We start from the raw sequence: 21,503 nt of genomic DNA on the forward strand, positions 1-21,503 counted from the left end.
AAATTAATAATGAACAATAGTTCAAGTGTCTCTCGTGAGCTCATGTGTGTGTGTAAATATAAAAAAACTGTTAGGAAAAACTAACAGTAGTAGTCACTAAAATATAATATCAGTGCTATTTTTCTAGAAAAAGAGGTGCTGGAACTCACCATGAACACCTCCCTTGTTCTCTTAGAATGGCAATGGCATCTACCTGACAGGTGCCATAACTGAATTCCGGCAAGTTCCAGCTGAAGAAAAGCCCTGTATATTATCATGCTGCTGCAATTGCAAAATAAATAAATAAATAAAGGGGGGTGTTTTCAAAAAGTTAGAATTAATTTATCTCCGCTGCCTCAGCAATTTCAGAAGTGTTCGTTATCCATCCTCTTCCTTTGTTTCATTTTTCAACTTAGGATCCTGAGGCAAGTTATGATTTCAATGACAACGATCACGATCCATTTCCTAGATATGACCCAACAAATGAAAACAAGTGAGTAACGACTTGCTGTTTCTCTCTTTAATATATGCTGCCGATAATCTCTGCAAAACAAATATTGACAGTTGACCCTTTGACCACTTTCATAATATGTACGGTGCTATTTAAATGAACTATCTCAGGGGTGGGAAACCATTTTTCTGCTGAGGACAGCATGATGGCTGTCAGCGGGATTGAGCCAAAAGTGAGTGTGAGCGGATCCAAAAGTGGGTGGCTACACCCCTTGTTCTCCCTTTTTCTCCATATGAACCAACCCGGAACCTGCAATCATCATCCAAGGCCCTTCTTCATATGCCTCCTCTGTGAGAGGTCTGGAAGGTGGCAACACGAGAATGGGCCTTTTCTGTGATGGCTCCCCACTTGTGGAATGCTCTCCCCAGGAAGGTTCACCTGGTACCTTCATTACATATCTTTAGGCGCCAGGCAAAACCATTCCATTTGCCCCAGGCCTTTGGCTAATTAAACAATCTATAGCCTTTAAACTCTTGCTGATGAGAAATGTAGTCTAACATCATCCAGTCGTGGGCCACAGGTTCCCCACCTCTGTTCTAGCCAATCAAATAGTACAATATGGTTTTTTGGCAGGCTGGGCCTTGAACGATGGTTTGAGAAGTCCAGGGCAAGGAGAATTGGCTCATTTCAAACATGGAGTCCAGCTCAAGTAGTTGTTCCAAGCCAATTAGAAGGCCAGTTTGTAGTGACACAATAAGGAACTTACACGATGGTTCACCAGCCTCTATCAGGCAAAAATGATATTTCATTTACTACATGGATGCTCTTATAACAGAAATAATATCACCGGAATAGAAGGTTTTCAGCGGATTAATGTTTCAAGCCTTTTGAAAATCCATCACGCGGCTTCTCTGCAGCAGTTATCGGCAATGGGAGACCATTATCCTCCAATTCAAATGGCATTATCTCTAAAATCTACAATTTCTGCATAACATCAGCTCTTTATTAATATGTAAATGGAATTCAGACTGGCAGCGTTCAACAGCTCAACTGCATACAAAGCTGTACTACTAAATAAGGCAGCTTTTCATCTACGGAAGGTGAGCAATCATATAGAACACATCATAGAAAACATGTTACCATTTACCCTGGGACTGGCAACAAGGACAAGCCATACATATAAATTCTGTTTTCTTCCTCCTAGATACCTTGGTATCTTGTGTACTGGAAACAAGGCAGGCTTTGCTTTATAGTATTTCCATTTTTTTTCACTTGAGAAACTAGGTTTGCCCTTGGAATTAATTCATTAAAATTGGCTTATCATTCAAATGAATGGCAATGGCAGTATCCTGCAATCTGATCCCTGTGGGCTCCATTTGAATCTGATACATTCAAATGAATAATCATTCATAATAATAGTTGTAAACGATTGGTATGGACTTGTGGGTTTTGTTGCAGACATGGAACACGGTGTGCAGGAGAGATCGCCATGCAAGCCAACAACCTGAAATGTGGAGTAGGAGTTGCATACAATTCCAAAGTTGGGGGTAAGAATCCAACATAGCAATTCAATTTTAATAGAGTTTTCCACCCCTGATGTGCTCGAGGTCTGAGCAAAGGAATAGTAAATGGAGCAACATGCATTGGCGAGAATGTATTATTAGAGGAAGTCTTCCATTTCTGTTATATGCAATGGTCATGCAGAAGGGCTGGAAAGTATTGCTACAAAAGTTGCATGCTATAGAAGACTTGGAACGCGGGTGGCGCTGTGGGTTAAACCACAGAGCCTAAGACTTGCTGATCAGAAGGTCGGTGGTTTGAATCCCTGTGACGGGGTGAGCTCCCGTTGCTCGGTCCCAGCTCCTGCCAACCTAGCAGTTTGAAAGCACATCAAAGTGCAAGTAGATAAATAGGTACCACTCCAGCGGGAAGGTAAACGGTGTTTCCGTGCGCTGCTCTGGTTCGCCAGAAGCGGCTTAGTCATGCTGGCCACATGACCTGGAAGCTGTACGCCGGCTCCCTCAGCCAATAAAGTGAGATGAACGCCACAACCCCAGAGTCGGCCACAACTGGACCTAATGGTCAGGGGTCCCTTTACCTTTACCTATAGAAGACTTATAACCTCTCCCCAGGGCCATTGCTCTATTTTATTTTAACAGAAAATAATATATTCACTTAACCCTCATGTTTTTTCTGCGTGTGCACCTGTGCAGGAATTAGGCTGCTTAATATGGGCTTCTTCCTATCTCCCTTTAAAAGGAGCTAAAATTCAGTTGTGAGGCTATACAATGCACTTTCACAAATGTTGAAGGGGCCATGTAAATGATTCTCTGCACAGCCAAGAACTCGGCTCCTATCCCAAAGAGGAAAGGTCACAGTTAGGACTCCCAGTACCAGGCGCAACTTGAAAGAAAAAGATCTCATTCCCCCCATCTAATGGAAAATAATAGATTTTCTAATGGAAAATGCTTCTCTAATGATTCTGAAAGTGGCTTACTAATGGGAAAATTGGTGGAAATACTTTTTTTAAAAAAACACACACCATTGTGGATATTTAAAAGATACAAAAAAGAAAAAATAGTAGTCAGTCTAGTCATGTTAAAGAAATATAAAAATGCAAAAAAAAAAACCCCAAACAAATCTAGTTATGTTGTCCAAAACTCCTAAGTGTCATTTGTTTATGTCTGAGTGAAAGAGTAATATGGAAATAGATAGGAGCTTGTTTATGTTTTGCTTTTTAAATCTGAGAATGACAGGCATGTAGTTCAAATGCCTTGTCAAGAGTAATATAGCCTGCAAAGTGATAGATTTATTTTTTTTCTACACAGCTTTTCTCACAGTGTCATCAATCAAATTTCCCAATTACCTTGGTGGTGTCCAGGTCATTTGCTTGTCTTATACTCAAATTGTATGCTAATGTTTGTACAGCCCCTTTTTACCCACCCACCCGAATTTTAGAAATCTCGATTAACAGAGGATTCTGAAGCAGTACTAAAGGGGGCAGAAACATTGCTCTTTTTACATATATATAAAAAAATGAAAATGGGACAGCTGTAAGTGGAGCAGACAACTGTGCTGGCTGTTGTCACATTTGAATTATTCTGAGTTAACAGCCTTCTCCTCTCCTGCCTTGCAAGCTATCAATCATGCTACATTCCAATCTGACTTCCTCAACCTGCTTCACACCTTTCTAACATCCTAAATGAAGCAACTGCCTCTCAAGACAGAGCCGGCCCAGTCATCAGAATGTGAGGCTGCTGTGAGAAATGGTAGGAATAGGGTGCCCCTATTTTCAGTGAAGAAATGTTGGAGAGTATGGAATTGAATCTCCTGCGTCAAAGAAAGTCCTGGATCAGTCTTCCGCAACCTGGTGCCCCCTGGAAGTTTTGGACCACAACTCCCAATAGCCCGTGTCAATTGTATTTTAAAGCCCTGGCAGCTTATATTGGATAATAATATATTTCTATTCTATAGCGACAAGAAATGTTTCATAATACTAACATTGAGAAAGCATGAAATAACCACTAGTTTGTCTCTGTCTCTGTCCGTCTCTCTGCTTTCTCACATTAAGGCATAAGAATGCTGGACGGAATAGTCACAGACGCCATAGAAGCAAGTTCAATCGGTTTCAGCCCAGATCACGTGGATATTTATAGTGCCAGCTGGGGCCCAAATGATGATGGGAAAACTGTTGAGGGACCTGGCCGGCTGGCACAGAAGGCTTTTGAATACGGCATCAAAAAGGTGAGGCCTCTTAACTGAGAAAGTGGCAGTATTTTTAAGCAGTTCATACATGCCAGGGTATAGGGCCTGGGAACTTGTTTCGTTCCAAGGAGCAGTATTTATGTGACTTGTTCCCTCATTCTGCTGTTTTAGAAAAACTGGAACTATTCTAGAGAAAAGTTGAACAAGAGTGGCTGAATGCTTTTACATATCCTCCAACTTTCCTCAGATGAAAATAGGGACATTTCTCACCCTCCCTGCCCCCAACTGACCCACCTCAACTCCCTATTTTTTTGTCCACCCAGCCCCCCAGCATTTCCTATCTGAAAAAGGGCGAGTGTCACCACCACTAAACCAATGGAACACAACACACATGCCCTCTACCATCTTGAGAAAACCTCTTAATCCCAATTCTATTTTATCATTTTCTTTCGTAGATTTACAAAAAGAAAAACACACACCAATAAATAAATTTTAGAGAGGCACAAGATTAGACACACAAAACATTTTGTAAAAAATAAATCAAGACTCCTTGCACTTTGCTCCGCTTCTTCTTTCTTCCTGACCAGGGCAGCCCTGCCCTCTGCCTGCCCCTCAGAGCCACGGCGGCATGTGGGGCTGGACCTTAGTGGTAGCAGCCTCATCCTGGCTTGCTCTCCAACACCTGCTATGAGCTGCCCAAGGAAGGAGGCCAGCGGCAGTGGCCATGGAGAGGCCATAGAGAGGCAACAGGATGCTCCCTCAGAGCCACTGCTGCAGCCGCCACAGCCTCTGCCGCTGCTGCCACTCGGGACAAACACCAGCTCATCTTCCTCCCCAAGCAGTGGCAGCAGTGGTGAGGAAAATAGGGACATTCCAGGATCAAATCAGAAGCCAGGATGTCCCTGGAAAATCAGGGCACTTGGGGGGAATATGCTTTTAGACTCTAGGGCTCAGCTCAAGATCTAGATAGCAGCAGCCCACGTTGTCTTTCAGCTCGTTTCCTTGACTGCCTGTTTTGCTTCCAATACTAATGGGGGTCTTGTGTGTGCAAAGAGGTGCTATAAAATATTGATGGAAACTTTCTGCTTCATGAATATTGCATTTGTCTCTCTTTAACATGCCCAGATTTTATGCATTATTTTGTAAGCCCATGGAGTAACTCAATCCAATTATAATTAAGATGGTTGAGAATGCACGTTGAGGGGGGAGAAATTCTGTCATGCTAGCTCTTTAGTCTAGCTAAAGATCATGTGGGCCTTTATTGGCATCTTTTTATTCATGCCTACCTATGAAATACACCTGTACCATGCCAGCGCTGGGAGATCAGAAGGCCCAGGGCATGGTTGGTTGCAGTTGGTTGGTTGCAGTGTGTTTTGTTTGTGTGTGTGTTGGGTGTGTGTGTGTGTTGCTGAGTCCAATTAACAATATCAATTTGTATGCTGTTGGAGGGGATTGGTCATTATCTTGTTGGCCTGTATATGTAATAAAGGAAAATGCTGTAGATTCTGTAGGTAACAATGCTGGTGTAGTGGTTAAGAGCGGTAGACTCGTAATCTGGGGAACCGGGTTCGCATCTCCGCTCCTCCACATGCAGCTGCTGGGTGACCTTGGGCTAGTCACGCTTCTCTGAAAGTCTCTCATCCCCACTCACCTCACAGAGTGTTTGTTGTGGGGGAGGAAGGGAAAGGAGAATGTTAGCTGCGTTGAGACTCCTTCGGGTAGTGATAAAGCGGGATATCAAATCCAGACTCTTCTTCTTCTTCTTCTGTTTGCTGATCCAGGAAGGAAGATCAGTTTGCAATGTACCAAAGGTGCAGAGTTCCACATGACATGGGCGGGGGTTCATCATGTGCACGTGACGTCACACGTGTAGCACACACGTAACATCACACGTGTAGCACACACGTAACATTGGGAGGAGGCCACGAGGTCCGATGAGGCCCTTTGCCACCGAGGGTGGGTCCAGGGGGCCCCTCCACCATTGTGGGGAGGCCTGCCAAGGTCCTCCGCTGATGCAGGGAGGCCTGGCAGGGCCTGGCTCCTCAAGATTGGGAGGCCTCAGCCCCATCCCCAGCTGACCTCAGCCCCATAGATTTGACACCTATGCATTGTACCCACATAATGGTGCCCATCTGGGCCCAGTTGAACCAATAGGATGCATCTTTTGATGTCCATGAATACTCAGCCACGTCCTAGTAGCACTTGCAATAAATCAGCTGTCTGGGATTAGATCTGAACAGTGCTATTTTTCTAGAAAAAGAGGTGCCGGAACTCACCATGAAAGCCTCCCTTGTTCTCTTATAATGGCAATGGCGCCCACCTGAGAGATGTCGGAACTGAGTTCCAGCGACTTCCAGCTGAAAAACTAAAAGGCCTGAGTTTGAATAAGGGCCTGTGTATAAATCCATTGGAAGTTAATTGTATTTGCTTTTAATATATTGCTCCATTTTTGTAGTTTGCCTGTTGGCCCACATAGATCGCACAACAGGGAGCCCCATTTTAGCTGGCAGTAACAACTTGCATAGACATAGTTATGAAAGCGATCCATCAACAAATGTACAGAAAGCAACTCAGCTGCAAGGCAATTTAGAAGACCAGCAGCCTTTCTAGTGCTTTACTTATATTTTTCATAGTTCTCACCTCAAGAAGGTTATCTTTAGTACTGGGAAATGTTCCAAAACAGGCAACCAAAGTGACCAAGAAGTTGGAGCTACTCCCTTTTGAATTGGTGGGGTTGTTTTGTTTTTGCTTTTGCTTAGAAGGTGAAAAAGTGGATAAGGAGTTTTCCTCCCTGCCTTATCCTTCTTAAGTAATTGTGCCATGTCAGCCCTGGATTACTGCATGGCCTCTGTTGTGGCCTATATGAGGGTGAGTAAACTGATTCTGAATCCTGGAAAGATGGAGGCATTGTGAGTGGGTGGCTCCTGAGTCAGGATAACTGATCAATGGCCTGCTTTGGGTGGGGTTGAATTCCCCCTGAAAGGGCAGGTACATAGTCTAGGGGTGCTCTTGGATTCATCTTTGTAGCTGGAGACCCAACACAATGTTGCATTTTATTCCTCACATGTTTGCTTGCTGCTCTGACATGGGGAGCCCTTTTCAGCTTGAGGGCCTGAGGACAACCTTCTGGGGGCCCCATTCAAGTGGTGGGTGGGTCCAAAGGCAACAGTGGGTGATGTAACAGATTGTGCGCTTTTCTATCTAAGTTATAGGTTGAGTAAACCCATTGAAATTAATGGACATAAGTTAGCCACATCCATTTAACCCACCCATGGAAAATCAAAGGTTTCTGACTTTTGACAGATACTTTTGACACATACACTTTTTCATCCAGGCAAGCAAAGAGGCGTTGTCATAGTCCAATGACAAATTCTTGCCTAGCAAAGGCAGTCGGGAAGAGCATGGAGCAGGTCTGGGGAGGGATGCGTTTGGGGGAGAATCCTATGGGTCAGATAAAGAGTCCTGGAGGGCCAAATTTGCCCCTGGACCTGAAGTTGCCCTCCCCCACTCCAGTTAATCAAATGCATTCCTTACGAACATTACCAGCAATCATTTCTTTCTTACTACTCTTTGTCCTCTTTGGAAATTCACCCAAGCAGATTAACAGTGGACCACACTGTTCTTTATAGTGAGTGTAAGTTCATTAATTCCTTTTTTTTAAAAAAAAGACTCAACATAAACTATCTGCTGAAAGGTCACCAGCAAGCTACTACAAGATCTAGCCAATATATTTTTTCATGCTGCCCTAGCTCTGAGTGTTTGCATTTTTATAGCTGCCTCTCACTCATCACCCAAGACTCAAAAGGCAACGGGGGCGATTGGTCCCTGACTTTAACTAATGGAGAGTCATGGATTTTGAAACAACAGGAAGGCACAGATTATATATTTTTCTGTTCCACTGCCATGAAAGTACACGCCAAACATAGAACACTTGAAATGCCAATGCACTTGTGTGAATCATACACTAGTCACATGGGTAATAAATCAGCAATATTATACGTGAAATTCATGGAAATGAAATGAATTCTTAGCATCTATTTAAGTGTTGTTTTAAAAATATATACCTGGAATCGATGGCGTTCCCTCAGAGCAATTATTTCTGTTGGTTACGTTTTGTTTTTCTGTGTATATTGACTATATATTGTTCAGTTGAGCAAATTACGAGAAATTCAGATGCAGTTGCTACCACCACCCCTATTGTAAAAAGTGGGGTTAGATACTGCTAAAGCTTTAGAAGTTGTTGTTCTACCTATCTAAGGATAATTCTGAATGTTTCTTTTTAAAAAAAGAAATGTTCATATACTCAGCATTGTCTTCTCTGAACGGCTGCAACTCTCCAGAGTCTCAAGCAGAGAGCTTCCTCATCACCTGCTATTTGATCTTTTTAACTAGAGATTTCAGGAACTGAAACCAGACCCTTCTACGTGCAAACCACATTCTTTAGTATGGAGCCTCAGCCATTCATCAGCCACACAGCCATGCTATTCAACCAAGCACCCCTCCTACCTCTCCATCACTAAAAACCACTTTGTTCCCCAATGTGAAGTTTTCACCACATATTCCTCCTGTCTCATTCCCCTTAGCCTTAAGGGGTCAAGCCTTTGAAAACCCCTGTGTCTCCAATCTACCGCACGGCACTAGACCAAATGTGAGGGTTTCCCTAATCAAGTTATCCTTTCATTTACAAGAGAGAAACTGCATTCATTTTCAACCTTCCATAACTGACCCTTCCCACTTCAGACTTCTTATAGCTACTCAGTGAATGTTCATCTACTTAGTATTGTCTATTCTGTATGCCTGCAACTCTCCAGAGACCTTATAGACATGCAGTGAATGAAGTGCTGTACTCTTGCACCAACTGCAAATGGTTATATATTGTTATATTGTATTATTCCAAAAAAAAGGGGGATAACCTTTTCTCATTATATAGCTCAGCCTACAAAATGGCTGCAACAATGATTTTTTGCGGGAACGTACAGCATCAGGGGGACGCGGGTGGCGCTTTGAGTTAAACCACAGAGCCTAGGACTTGCTGATCAGAAGGTCGGCTGTTCGAATCCGTCGAATCCGTCGAATCCCCACGACGGAGTGAGCTCCCGTTGCTCGGTCCCTGCTCCTGCCAACCTAGCAGTTTGAAAGCACGGCGTTTCTATGCGCTGCTCTAGTATGCCAGAAGTGGCTTAGTCATGCTGGCCACATGACCCGGAAGCAGTACGGCGGATCCCTCAGCCAGTAAAGAGAGATGAGCGCCGCAACCCCAGAGTTGTCTGTGACTGAACCTAACGGTCAGGGGTCCCTTTACCTTTACCAGCAGCTGCAAACCCCAGAAGGGGAGGGTTTCTTTTACTCATGTCCTGCTTCTGGGTTTCCCACAGGCATCTAGGAGCCATGGTGGGACAGGAAGCTGGGCTAGAGGGGCCTGCAATCAGGGGTCCCTTTACCTTACAGCATTGGGGCTTCTGCCCTTGTGATAACCATGCTGTTCCTTTCGTTTGCTATAGGGGCGAAAGGGGAAAGGTTCTATTTTCGTCTGGGCTTCTGGGAATGGCGGCCGCCAAGGAGACAACTGTGACTGCGATGGCTACACAGATAGCATCTACACGATCTCCATCAGCAGTGCTTCTCAGCAAGGCCATTCTCCCTGGTATGCAGAGAAGTGCTCTTCAACAATGGCCACAGCATACAGCAGTGGGGATTATACTGACCAGAAAATTGTAGGTTGTTTTTACCAGATTTAACAAGCTTTCATTTTTGAGGGGAGGGGAGGAAATCGCCTGATCCATGTTTCATGTTCTAATATGCCAAGTCCTTCTGTAGTGGGATGTAAGATATTGCATTTCCCTAATGATAAGACAAAAAAACCTTTCACTTAAGAGCAAAAAGTGATCCATAGTTTCGTCTTCATGGTGTTGATTGCTGAGAAAAAGAATGTCACTTATGGGTGAGAGGAGGCTCTCTCAAATCTGTCACCCTGAAGGACCAAACTGCCTCTGTATCACTACTACTACTACTACTACTACTACTACTACTACTAATAATAATAATAATAATAATAATTTATTATTTATACCCTGCCCATCTGGCTGAGTTTCCCCAGCCACTCTGGGCGGCTCCCAATCAAGTGTTAAAAGCAATACAGCATTAAATATTAAAAACTTCCCTAAACAGGGCTGCCTTCAGATGTCTTTTAAGGATAGGATAGCTGCTTATTTCCTTCACATCTGAAGGGAGGGTGTTCCACAGGGTGGGTGCCACTACCGAGAAGGCCCTCTGCCTGGTTACCTGTAACCTCACTTATCGCAATGAGGGAACCGCCAGAAGGCCCTTGGCGCTGGACCTCAGTGTCCGGGCTGAAGGATGGGGGTGGAGACGCTCCTTCAGGTATACAGGACCAAGGCCATTTAGGGCTTTAAAGGTCAGCACCAACACTTTGAATTGTGCTTCTTGGACAGGGAATTGTATTGAATTTGCTTTCAGTGTTTGCGTAGAAAATTTGTGGGTTTCCTGTTCCTTTCATGGCAGGGAACATCTCTGCTCATAGACCAACTGATAGATTTAATCTTGCAGCGAACAGATCACCCTTCTTGTCATGTTTCTAAAACAGGAGGTAGTATGCAAACTGACTACAACCCTATCAGAAAACCACATGGAAGTAGCAAATATATTGCTCCTATAGCATGGAAGGGGGGGTGACCCCTGGTCTGATTGTGAAACAGAGATGGGGGTTAAAATAACTGAAGTGTGATTGGTCAGAAATACTTCCAGTTTGGGGTTGACTTATAAAGCGTCCCGTAAGTGCAAATAGGAATATGCCCTGTCATTAGTTCTTCATTTCCACACATTGTACCTTTCCTTGCTAACATGTTAGGTACTTTATCTAAGTGGGAAACTTCATTTTCTGCTTCTGTTGGAGGGGAAGAACAGCATTCAGTCTCAAACTCTGTGATTTTAAAGCCAGAAAGCTCTTTAAAAATTCCTAAGCCCAACATAGCAATGTGCTTTATGATTCATTTGTAAACATGGAAAGCTAACTTGTATGCTCCTTGAGATCTCAGAATAAGGCAAGTTGCTTGACTTGGACATATTTTCCTTCAGTGCAAAAAATGTTTGGATACAAAAACTAGAATTAAAATGCATGCAGCAAAAAAGAGTCTTCCAATCTCATCCACATTATTTTATTAGAAAGAGTCAAATGTGCCCTCAGGTTGGACACATTACAAAAATGGGAACTAGATCCAGGCTCAACAATCACTCATGATTATTGGGTTTGTTCTAAGCATAACTCATTCTGGATCCCACCCATAGACAAGAGTGTTTTAGTGCATGGAGACAGTAAACTCAAATTCTGTAATTTATGATGTTTATCTCCTTCAGATAAGTGCTGACCTTCATAATGAATGCACTTCCACACACACTGGGACATCTGCTTCTGCTCCTTTAGCTGCAGGGATCTTTGCTCTGGCACTGGAGGCCAAGTAAGTCTTCTTAAACTCCCTTTTAGTACCCATCGCTTTCTTTCTTGTTATCATCACTGTGAAAATTATGGCAAAAACCCTCCAGCAGTTCAGGTCCTTAAAGTTAGCTGGAATGTTTTTATCGGATCTCACTGTTCCTCACACTGTTTAACATATAGGCTCGTCTCCAGACTTAATCATGTTTAGAGTAGATCAATGGGACATACAGGTAGTCTGCAATCCTAACCCCACTTACCTGTGAGTAAACCCCACTGAATGAAACAGGACTTTACTTCTGAGTAGACATGGTTAGATCTGTTCTGTAACTTACATCCCCCTGGTTCCAGGCATGACTAAATATGGATCCAACCCACGGTAAATACAAAAGCCACTGGCATTGACAATTATTGATTTAGATCCTAGGAATTAGACACCCTGCAAGTTTCAAGGTGGTGATCTTTCTCAGAGGCTGAATGAAAGAAGGTTGGGAGAGAAAGGACAAAGCTTTCATCCATAAATCATTATGATCTTCCTTGTTCAACCCCAAAATTGCCTTCATAAATGTTTACAGTGAAGGCTGCAGATATATATAATGGGGAATAGTATTGTGACACAATAGTGAATCGACTTAACAAATGTTATATAATGAAGTAGCATTGATCTTCTAACCTACTATTCCAGCCAACACAACATAATCTTTTTCTCTATAAAAGTCCCTGCAAAAACATGGCTGGGGAACCTAGTAGGGATCTGCTGACTGATGGAACTATGTGAAGAACAGTGGACAGCATGAAAGCCCCAGGATATTTTGCTAAGAATGCCACAATTCATGAGCATAGCCCCACCCACTGGAAAGAATGTACTAAGTGTGTGGAAGAAAATTCCAGTGGATTGTGGCCAAATACCATTGGGTGAGATATTTAGAAATTGACTAGAATTTTGTTTGTGATAGTCCTCATCTAACCTGGAGAGATATGCAACATTTGGTAGTCTGGACATCTGAATTCGATCCGCTGGCCAACAATCCGGGATGGAAGAAGAATGGAGCTGGACTGATGGTGAACAGCAGATTTGGATTTGGATTGCTCAATGCCAAAGCACTGGTAGATTTGGCTGACCCTAAAACCTGGAAAGAAGTACCCGAAAAGAAAGAGTGCATTGTTAAGGACAGCAGCTTTGAACCAAGGTAAGAATTCCATTGTTAGTTAATAGCCTATGTCTACCGGAAATATTTTATCCCATTAAAGACACTTGAAAAGCCTAGAAGGTGAGTCACTGTTGCTTATCAGGAGAGAGGTAGCAGGGTGGTCAGGGTGGTGCAAAAACAACTGCAGGTGCTTCCACTTGGCTCTGTCAGTGCATTTGCATTGTGATTACCTCCCTGCAACCTCATCCTGCTCCCTCCATGTAAGAAGCAATGATCCACCTGCTGAGAAGCTAGCATAGAGGGTCTGGCCCAGTCAGCAACTCACTTAAGTTTTTTAAAAAATAGTGTTCCTGGTCTACTGCTTCCCTTTCATGTGCATTAGAACAGGAGGAAGGCGAAGAATTTGAAAGGGACCACTATTCATTGGTAGCAGAGCATCTGGCTTTGCATGTAAATGGTTCCAGGTTCAATCCAGTCAAAAGTCTTTCAGGGCAATGGATTGGCCCTGGATTGCTGCTGCCAGAGAAGACAAAAATGATACCTGCTCTGTGCCACCACCAACCCAATACCAGGCTGCTTTGAAAACTTCCCCATGGTTCTCACAGGTGTATGTAGCATTGTAATCTTGGGCATTGTGGGAAATTTAGCCCATATCTGCCTGGTACAGAGCAAGCATCAAGGACCAGTGGATCCTTGAACCTGGCTTAGGTTGTCAGTTCAGGTGCTGCTGCTGGACCTGTGAAATACTAGGGGTCCCCCATACACTGGGATGAAAAAACCATTATACACGTTCCTGCTCGTTCACCCAGAATTTATTTCAAAGGAGCTTTACAGGAACAGTAAACGAAGCAAAATGTCCATATCTGACCATGAGACTATTAATATCACAAGTAGTGTAAAAAGGCAACAGAACCTCACTGAATAAATGAAGAGAATAAATTGACATTGGGGGGGAAATAACTTGATAATTTCCTTGTAACATTGCCAGGTTATTAAGATCTAGTGGTGAAGTTACCATTGAAATTCCCACAACAGCTTGTGAAGGTCAAGAAAATGCCATTAAATCCCTGGAACATGTACAATTTGAAGCAACGATTGAATATTCCCGCAGAGGTGATCTTCATGTGACCCTGACTTCTCCATCAGGTACAGGAGACAAACTACCTAGTTCTGCTATGTCTAGTAATTGTACCCTAGACACAACCAGTTTCTCTTTTCTTTTTGCTGTTTTGTAATGTTTTGGGAGCTGTCAGGATTAAGCATCCCTTTGGGAAGTGGGATGCTAGTATCAGCACACCAAAAAACCCTGAAATGTCAAACTAAAAGCGTGTATCAATGAGGGCGCTTTTGGATGGCAAAGCATTGTTTGCCAGTAGCAAGCACAACTGCATGTCAACATGCATATCTTCTAACAAACCTACCAGAACTGAGCAGGTATTTGATCCAGAGATTTTCATGCGTTTGGCGAGGGGTGAGCCAGCCACCACCATGCTCCTGGCACATGATTCAAGGGGAAAACCCAAAATAATGGAAAAAGAAATGAAAGCACAAAGGAAATTAAAAAGGAAACGAAACATCTTCCCCAATCTATATACTGTGTACCTGCCTCCAGCTCTCACTTCCTGGAAAATTCATTTACTCCATGGTTTTCTTGGAGATGGCCATGATTCATGTTCCCTCTAGCAAATTAGGCAAGGGAAAAACAATGGCTAAAGGCCATTGTTGTACCTGGGCTCTTGGTAGCATCACCTTGCTGAAAGTAGGTATATGTGGAACACTTTTTCAGTGATTTAAGGGGATTAAGAAAAAGGGGTAAAGAAAAAGTGGAGGAAGCCAATGGAGGCAACCATCTCCTTTTTAAAACCCAGAGTACCCTGGGAATGAGGCTGCACATCATGGTGTAGCACCATCCCCATTGGGGCATTCTCAAAGAGTAGCACCTAACGAGATGTTGCTTCTTGTTGCAGAAAGTCTCTGAAAAGGTCCGTCACCACTTTCACTAAGATGCAGGGATACTTCCTTGGCTCCACCTTAGTTAGATTGTGTGCGTAAATCCCTGCTAAGGCCAATAATGTAAAGTAGAGAGGTCCAGCAGTGTTAAAATTGAAATATAACTCTCCCTTATTGAGGGCATGTGGAGTTTAATCTATCTGCAACCAGCCATTGTTGTCTTAGCAACAGAACTCTCCTATTTTATAGCTTCCATTTTATAGCTTCTAGGCATTTTTTAAAAATTCTTATTATTTCTCATGACCAATCCTCAGGGCCCTTCAAGCTCTCATTAAAATTAGAAGTGAGCTTTCTGGAGCTTCATCCATAAAGAAAATAATAGTGTGAGAGATCACAAAACCTGTCAATTTGCAAAATAGGGACGCCACCTCCCTTATCTACTCCTTTAGATTGTAATCTCTAAGTTGCTTGCTCCAGAGCATGTCAATTGTCATCAGCCAGGACTACTCTAAAACAAATGTGTTGCAGAAAGCAAATTGAGAGAAGAGAAAATATGAAGGGTCGTAGCTCAATGATAGAGCACATGGTTTGTATGCAGAAGACCCCCCCCCCTTTCAATTCCTAGCATCCCCAAGGAGGACTGGAGGAAACCTGTTTCTGAACCTGCTGTCAATCAATTTAGAGCTGCTACCCACCAGTACACTAAGCTAGATGGACCATTGGTATGACTTAGTATAAGGCATGTTATTATGTTCATTAAAATCAATGACAAAGGCACTGATAATAGCCCATGTACTCCCACCAATACTATATTCTGAATCTTATTCCCCAATAATAAAATCTGAACCAATTACTGAAAAACTAAGCCAAAGCCAAGACTTTCAGGTCTTTAAGGGCCATTTACCCTGCTCATGGCAGTTTCTTTTTTCCTTTTGCCTGTGCAGTATATCGACACATTAATGGACATGTTGTTAGTTCCATTCAACATATGCAAAACCTACAATCTTGCACAACAACTATATATTGAAGGAGAAGCAGAGCCATGCTACTATCCCCATCCTTGAGTTTGTGCATCTACCTGGCCCTACTCTTAGGCATGGACATCTAAGCAATGGAATTCGGTGTATGTTGACTCTCCATGCATAGGATTTCACAGGAGCTGGAACCCTGGGTGATCAAGACTACAGCTTCTGTGGAAACCTCTTTGCATACTGCTTAGACCTGGCTTCCACGGCTGAGATGTCTGTGTCCAATGTGTGGGTTCTGGTAGTGGAGCAGGAGAAGACTTCCAATGTCAGGGATGGTGCTGGTAGTGTGGCCCAAGTATCTCTTTCAACACATGCAGAGAGCTAATGTTTAACTCGTTTTGATGAGTTTTGCAATGATGTGGAAAGGTGCAGATAACGGCAGGGATCCATGGAAGTCCTTGGGCAAACATTTGTTTCTAAACAATCACTGGAGAATCCCTATTTATGTCTTCTGGCCCAAGGATCTCTGCATAACAAGCTGAGGTCCCTCATCACATCCCACTTTATGAGCAGCTTGGCAAGCAGTGCAGGGGGCTGCTCAGTCAGAAGTTGTGGATTTTGTAAGTGACTGATCTCAATGCCTAATTTCTAAACTTCCAGGAAAGTATACAATGTACAGTATTCAGTCATTGATTTTATTTGTTCAATGTGCTGAATCATTTTGGCAGTGCATTATGATCTACAGGAACTCAGTATTCCCAAATCCACATATTACTATAGCTCTTGAGAGACAACAAGCTATTCCTTTATTCCTCAGTGAACCTAAGTGGTACAGACTGTGAAACTCAAGGTCGTTCTGTGTCTCCAGAGCTGACACTGTATTTATCACTGTCTGCTAAGCCTCATCAGTTTTCCTCTTGTGACCTTATCCTGGGATTCTTCTTCCTTTCCAATAATACAGGGACCACCACAGTCTTACTAGCCGAACGGCAAAGAGATAAGTCACCCAATGGCTTTAAAGACTGGGATTTTATGTCGGTTCACACTTGGGGAGAGAATCCAACAGGCACATGGACTTTAAAAGTTGTTGATACGGTAAGCAGGGGAAGCTACTGAAGCAGTCAAATGCATGAGTGAAATGATACGAGGGGTGTAAGCCCCTTCCTGCCAGAAGCGAGGAAATATAATCAGCGCCGCAAATACCTATCACTTTAGTTTGGTTGGAAATTATCATCCAGGAGTTCAGCTGAGATAAGAAGACATCAGTGTTTCTAATAAAAGAACAATGCTTTATTTTTGCACATTGTGACAGAAGCAATGATTCATGAGATTGCTTTAAAGAGCAGGCATGTATTTATTTTGAAGAAATTGGGGTACTGAGAAATAAATGCAACAGGACAATGTATGGATTTCAAAGAGTAACACAAACAGTGTGTAGAATGGTTAAAATGTTTATTTTAACCTACACACCATTTGTGTTGCACTTGGAGTCACTGCCACCACCAGTTTATTCTCCTCTGTCTCCCACCTGTACAATGTGAAAGACTAATTATTCTGCTATGACCCCTCAGTCTAGACGATTGCAAAATGAAGGAAGAATTGTGAACTGGAAGCTGATTTTGCATGGCACTTCAACTCGACCTGAGCACATGAAGAAACCTCGCATCTACACATCATACAATACTGTCCAAAATGACAGGAGAGGTGCGGAAAAGATGACGGATTTTGTAGAGGTATCAATCTATTCTCATCATACCCATCCTTGAAGCATCCTTGTAGCATTAGAATCAAACAGGAGAAAATTTCCCCTTTTAAAATGTTTTTGTCTTTCTGGAATTCCTCCATTGTTGGGTCTATGTATATCTAATTAATGTACAGAATTGGCAGGCAAAAATATGTGGCAATGGCTATCATGTAGCTTAGATGGCTTTAAAAGGGACTAGATAAATTCATGAAGGATGCAACAGCGACTGTTAGTCATGATAGCTTAATGCAACGTTTGCCAACCTGATGACCTTTAGATGTCCCTGGTGGTTCCTCTTTTGAATGGAAGTGAAGCTCAGCTTCCAACCATGGTGGCCATCTGCCAAAACACAGTGCCCCAGCAATATATAGATATGAAATATATAGATTCCATAGATCCATAGAATGGGTTCTGTACATTTTATAGAAGCATAGACCTTGCATTTTGGGTACATTTAGATGACAGGTGGTCACCATTAATGGAAGCATTGCTGGGTCAGAGCAATGAGGGACCCTTTTCAGGCTCTTAGACAATGCCTGACCTGGCTGACCACTGGCACCAGACCTGAACACAAATGAACTTTGATAGCTCACATCACACTGCATTGAGCATTCTGTTTTATAGCCCCTTTGCACATAATAGCTGTGAGGAAAGCTTGAGTGTGCTGGCCCCCAGCCCATGAACAGCTGGTTGTATGAGTTCAACCGCCACAGGCAACATTGAACTTTTGACTTGGGGTTTCCAATCTGCTCAGCGTTTGCTTTAAACATGTGGAGTTCTTTTTCCTTTTGCTAATATTCAATGGCTCCTGACATTTGGCACACTCATACATATATATATATATATTTCAGGATCACACCACACTGGAGAACCTGAGTGGAAAAAGGAAGGTGACAGAAAGTACCACTGGCAAAGATAAATTACAGGAAGTGGCTTCATCAGATGCAATGCTCCGGCTACTGCAAAATGCCTTTCGTGACCAGATGGGTGGGAATCAAGTACCAAAAAAGGTGCTAAGTGAAAACTCAAATATTCCCTATGAACATTACTATCAAGCTCTTGAGAAACTAAACCAAGCCTCTCAGCTGAAAGACTCAGAGGAGTCTCTGTATAGTGACTATGTTGACCTTTTTTACACTGCCAAACCATACAAGCATCGGGATGACAGACTACTCCAAGCCTTGGTTGACATTTTGAAAGAAAAAGATTAAGATATACATATATAGAATAAGGCACTAGGTTGGAAACATTCACAGCCACCCCATCTTCTTAATACTCCTCATTCCAGACTGGCTCCCGCTTATTCAATCATCATCATCACTTTTATGGCTTTCTGCATGGCAACTATCTTCTTTAGGAGAAAGAGATTGGGCTGCTTGTTAGATGTGAGGAAATCACACCTTTATGAAAAGCTTTCAGTAATCCTGAGAACAGGCAGCTTCCTTCAGGAATGAGACAAATTCACCAACTTGAGAAAACGCTAGAGATTGAATGCAGGAGGCCTTGTCCAAAAAATTATGTTACCAATCGCAGTTAGGGAAATTGTTTCAAGCAGAAAAGCCAGCGATTATCTAACGTCTCCTTAATTTAAGTGAGTTCTTCAACCCATAGAGAAGATTTCCTTTCAGAAGGAATAAGGCAGTATTGTCACAAAATCCAGCCAACTCCTTTCAACCCCAAATACTGAAGGTTGTCTGTGGACCCAACCCCCCACCCTGCCCTAGTTTGGATTCACATGTAAAAACGCTCCTTCAAAAAAATTTCTTCCGTACAGCCAATCAGTTTCTACCGCTGTGGTTCAAGAACAGCAGTGAGGCATCTCTGGTCCACATGCCTAAATATGCCTGCCAGACCATTTGGAACAAGCCACACCCACATGCCTCTATAGGTAAAAAATGTAGCTGGGCCCAAGCACTGACAATCAGCTGACTATCTACTTTGTATGAAGAACCTCTTAGCCCTGATCCACTTATTAGGAGAATCCTATACGACACCTATACCATGCTTGGATCTACATGGATTATATAGATCCTGGGAAATGTAAATAGGATACTACCAGCACCAGTTTTCTTTAATAAGGCACAGGAAGAAATGCAGATGTGAATAGCGCCATGCCAAAACCTGGGCATCAGGATCAAATGAGTCCAGTTAGGCCCATTTGCTGGTGTTAAAACTCTATAGCCCTATTAGGCTCTGAATGTGCTAATTTTACTCCCCCCCCCCCCAAAAAAAAATATCAAAACTAAGTCCATACATTTCAAGAGACAGGCTTCCTGGGGGAAAGCCCTAATATAACAAGAGAGTACTAAATATAAATAGCAAATGCTGAATCTAACCAGACCTGGCATTATTGTGGTGATTTTCTTGCTGTATGACACATTTGTCAACATCTAGCAGAGAGGCTATTTTGTCAGAAATGAAAAACCGGGGAAGAGAGGCACAAGGGCTTTTTAGAACAAATGGAAACTGAATGCAGAAGAAACATTTCAATGAAAGATACCTAGACTGGCTTGGCTGCTTTATTAGGTGAGGCAGTGCCTGCAGGGGGGCACCTTCCCCTGAACCCTGGTCAAGGCTGAAAGAGGTAAGAAAGAAAGAAAGAAAGAAAAAGAAAAAGAAAAAGAGGACATCAAGGAAATAACTAGTGAAACAAAATGTGGGCACAGAGGCCGCAAGAGCAGTGAAAAGGAAATCAAGAGGACAGGAGAGAAAATGTGGGAAAGGGCTGTGGCAGAAAGCATCACTCGCACAGCATCTAGCTACAGGTATGGTGACTGCCAGGGGAAATGCTAAATCATCAGGTAAGGTTCAAAAGAAAGTATAAATTGCAGGGTGTTAAGCGGAATGGTACCTTTTCCCCATGTGCACATTTTGTTGTGTAGAATAAGGCCATAATCTATTATGTTGAAGATGCATCCCAAAGGAGAAAATACACTGTTGAATCAACAGTTTAGAAAATGTAAATGAGCACATTAAGATGAAACTAATGTAAGGTGAATAGCTAGGTGAATAAATAGTGATGATCAACATCTCCCCACTCTACCCCTCTCTTTCTTCTGTACAATACAGTCATGGGGAAGGGCCATAGCTCACTGGCAGACCATCTTCCTTGCACGGAGAAGGTCCCAACTTCAAGCCACAGCACCTCCAGATAGGACTGGGCAAAAGTCCTGCCTGGAATTCTGGAGAGTTGTTGTCAGTCACTGCAGACCAGGCTAACAGGACCAGTGGTCAGGGATGATGGGAATTGTAGTCCCAGACATCTGGAGGACCGGAGTTTGCCTATGCCTGCTGTAGACAATACTGACCAATGAATTGGCTCAGTGAGCTCAGGTGGACCAAGGAGCTGACTCAATATGAGGCAGCTACCTGTGTAATACTAATTTCAAATCAAACTGTAGTGCCAACCAGCTGTGCATGATGACGTTGGTTCGCACCCATTGAACTTCAAAGCATGCGCAAATGCAGACTTGATTACAGCAAGTATTACTCTTCCCCCCCCCTCCTTGGTGCTAATCACATTGGTTGTCACCATGAGGCATGCCCACTTGCCTTTTGAGAACATCCCTCTAGTAGCAATGAAGCTCTGCATGAGGTGAAAAATTGGCTGCTAGGGGCTTCACCCTTCATTAATTTAGTTCCTTCTCAACCTTCCTCTTCTCCTTCATATGCCATGAACTTTACACTGAAAACTAGTGGCAGATTTGATGTGAGTTTTCTATAAAGTTCCCTAGCTCAAATAACATTTAGATCAAGGTTTCCCAGACTTGGGTCTCCAGCTTCTTTTGGACTACAACCCCCATCAACCCTAGCTAGCAGAACCAGTGGTCATGGATGATGGGAACTGTAGTCCAAAAACAGCTGGAGACCCAGCTTTGGGAAACCCTGGTAGGGAACAGAAAGTTCAATGATATAATAACCTAATAGAAAGTAAAAGTTGAAGTAAAGGTGGGATAATTAATGGGAAATTGGAAAACCAATGCTAGCTTCCTCCCTCTGCTAAGTTATCAGAACCTGGGAGCCACATTGTACATAATGCAGTGCTTCTAGCCCTCATTAGCATCTAGTTTAGATTGTGATAATTACTGGCTGCTTCCTTTAGGGA

General features: G+C 43.0%; 1 protein-coding gene across 2 annotated transcripts in view; it reads left to right on the top strand.

Moving 5' to 3' along the window:
* The window catches only part of PCSK1 (proprotein convertase subtilisin/kexin type 1), a 32,646-nt gene extending 12,234 nt beyond the window's left edge, over positions 1-20,412 (top strand). For both annotated transcript variants that reach the window (XM_081212382.1, XM_081212383.1), the window contains exons 5-14: positions 396-472; positions 1,889-1,977; positions 4,002-4,174; positions 9,637-9,849; positions 11,510-11,610; positions 12,542-12,775; positions 13,725-13,882; positions 16,616-16,749; positions 17,226-17,387; positions 18,250-20,412. In XM_081212382.1, the coding sequence (XP_081068508.1) occupies positions 396-472; positions 1,889-1,977; positions 4,002-4,174; positions 9,637-9,849; positions 11,510-11,610; positions 12,542-12,775; positions 13,725-13,882; positions 16,616-16,749; positions 17,226-17,387; positions 18,250-18,609 (1,701 nt within the window). In that variant the 3' untranslated portion in view covers positions 18,610-20,412. The remainder of the gene's footprint in view (positions 1-395; positions 473-1,888; positions 1,978-4,001; positions 4,175-9,636; positions 9,850-11,509; positions 11,611-12,541; positions 12,776-13,724; positions 13,883-16,615; positions 16,750-17,225; positions 17,388-18,249) is intronic.
* Positions 20,413-21,503: the final 1,091 nt, after the last annotated feature.

This window comes from Podarcis bocagei (assembly GCF_964188305.1).
Source record: "Podarcis bocagei genome assembly, chromosome: 11".
NCBI lineage: Eukaryota > Metazoa > Chordata > Lepidosauria > Squamata > Lacertidae > Podarcis > Podarcis bocagei.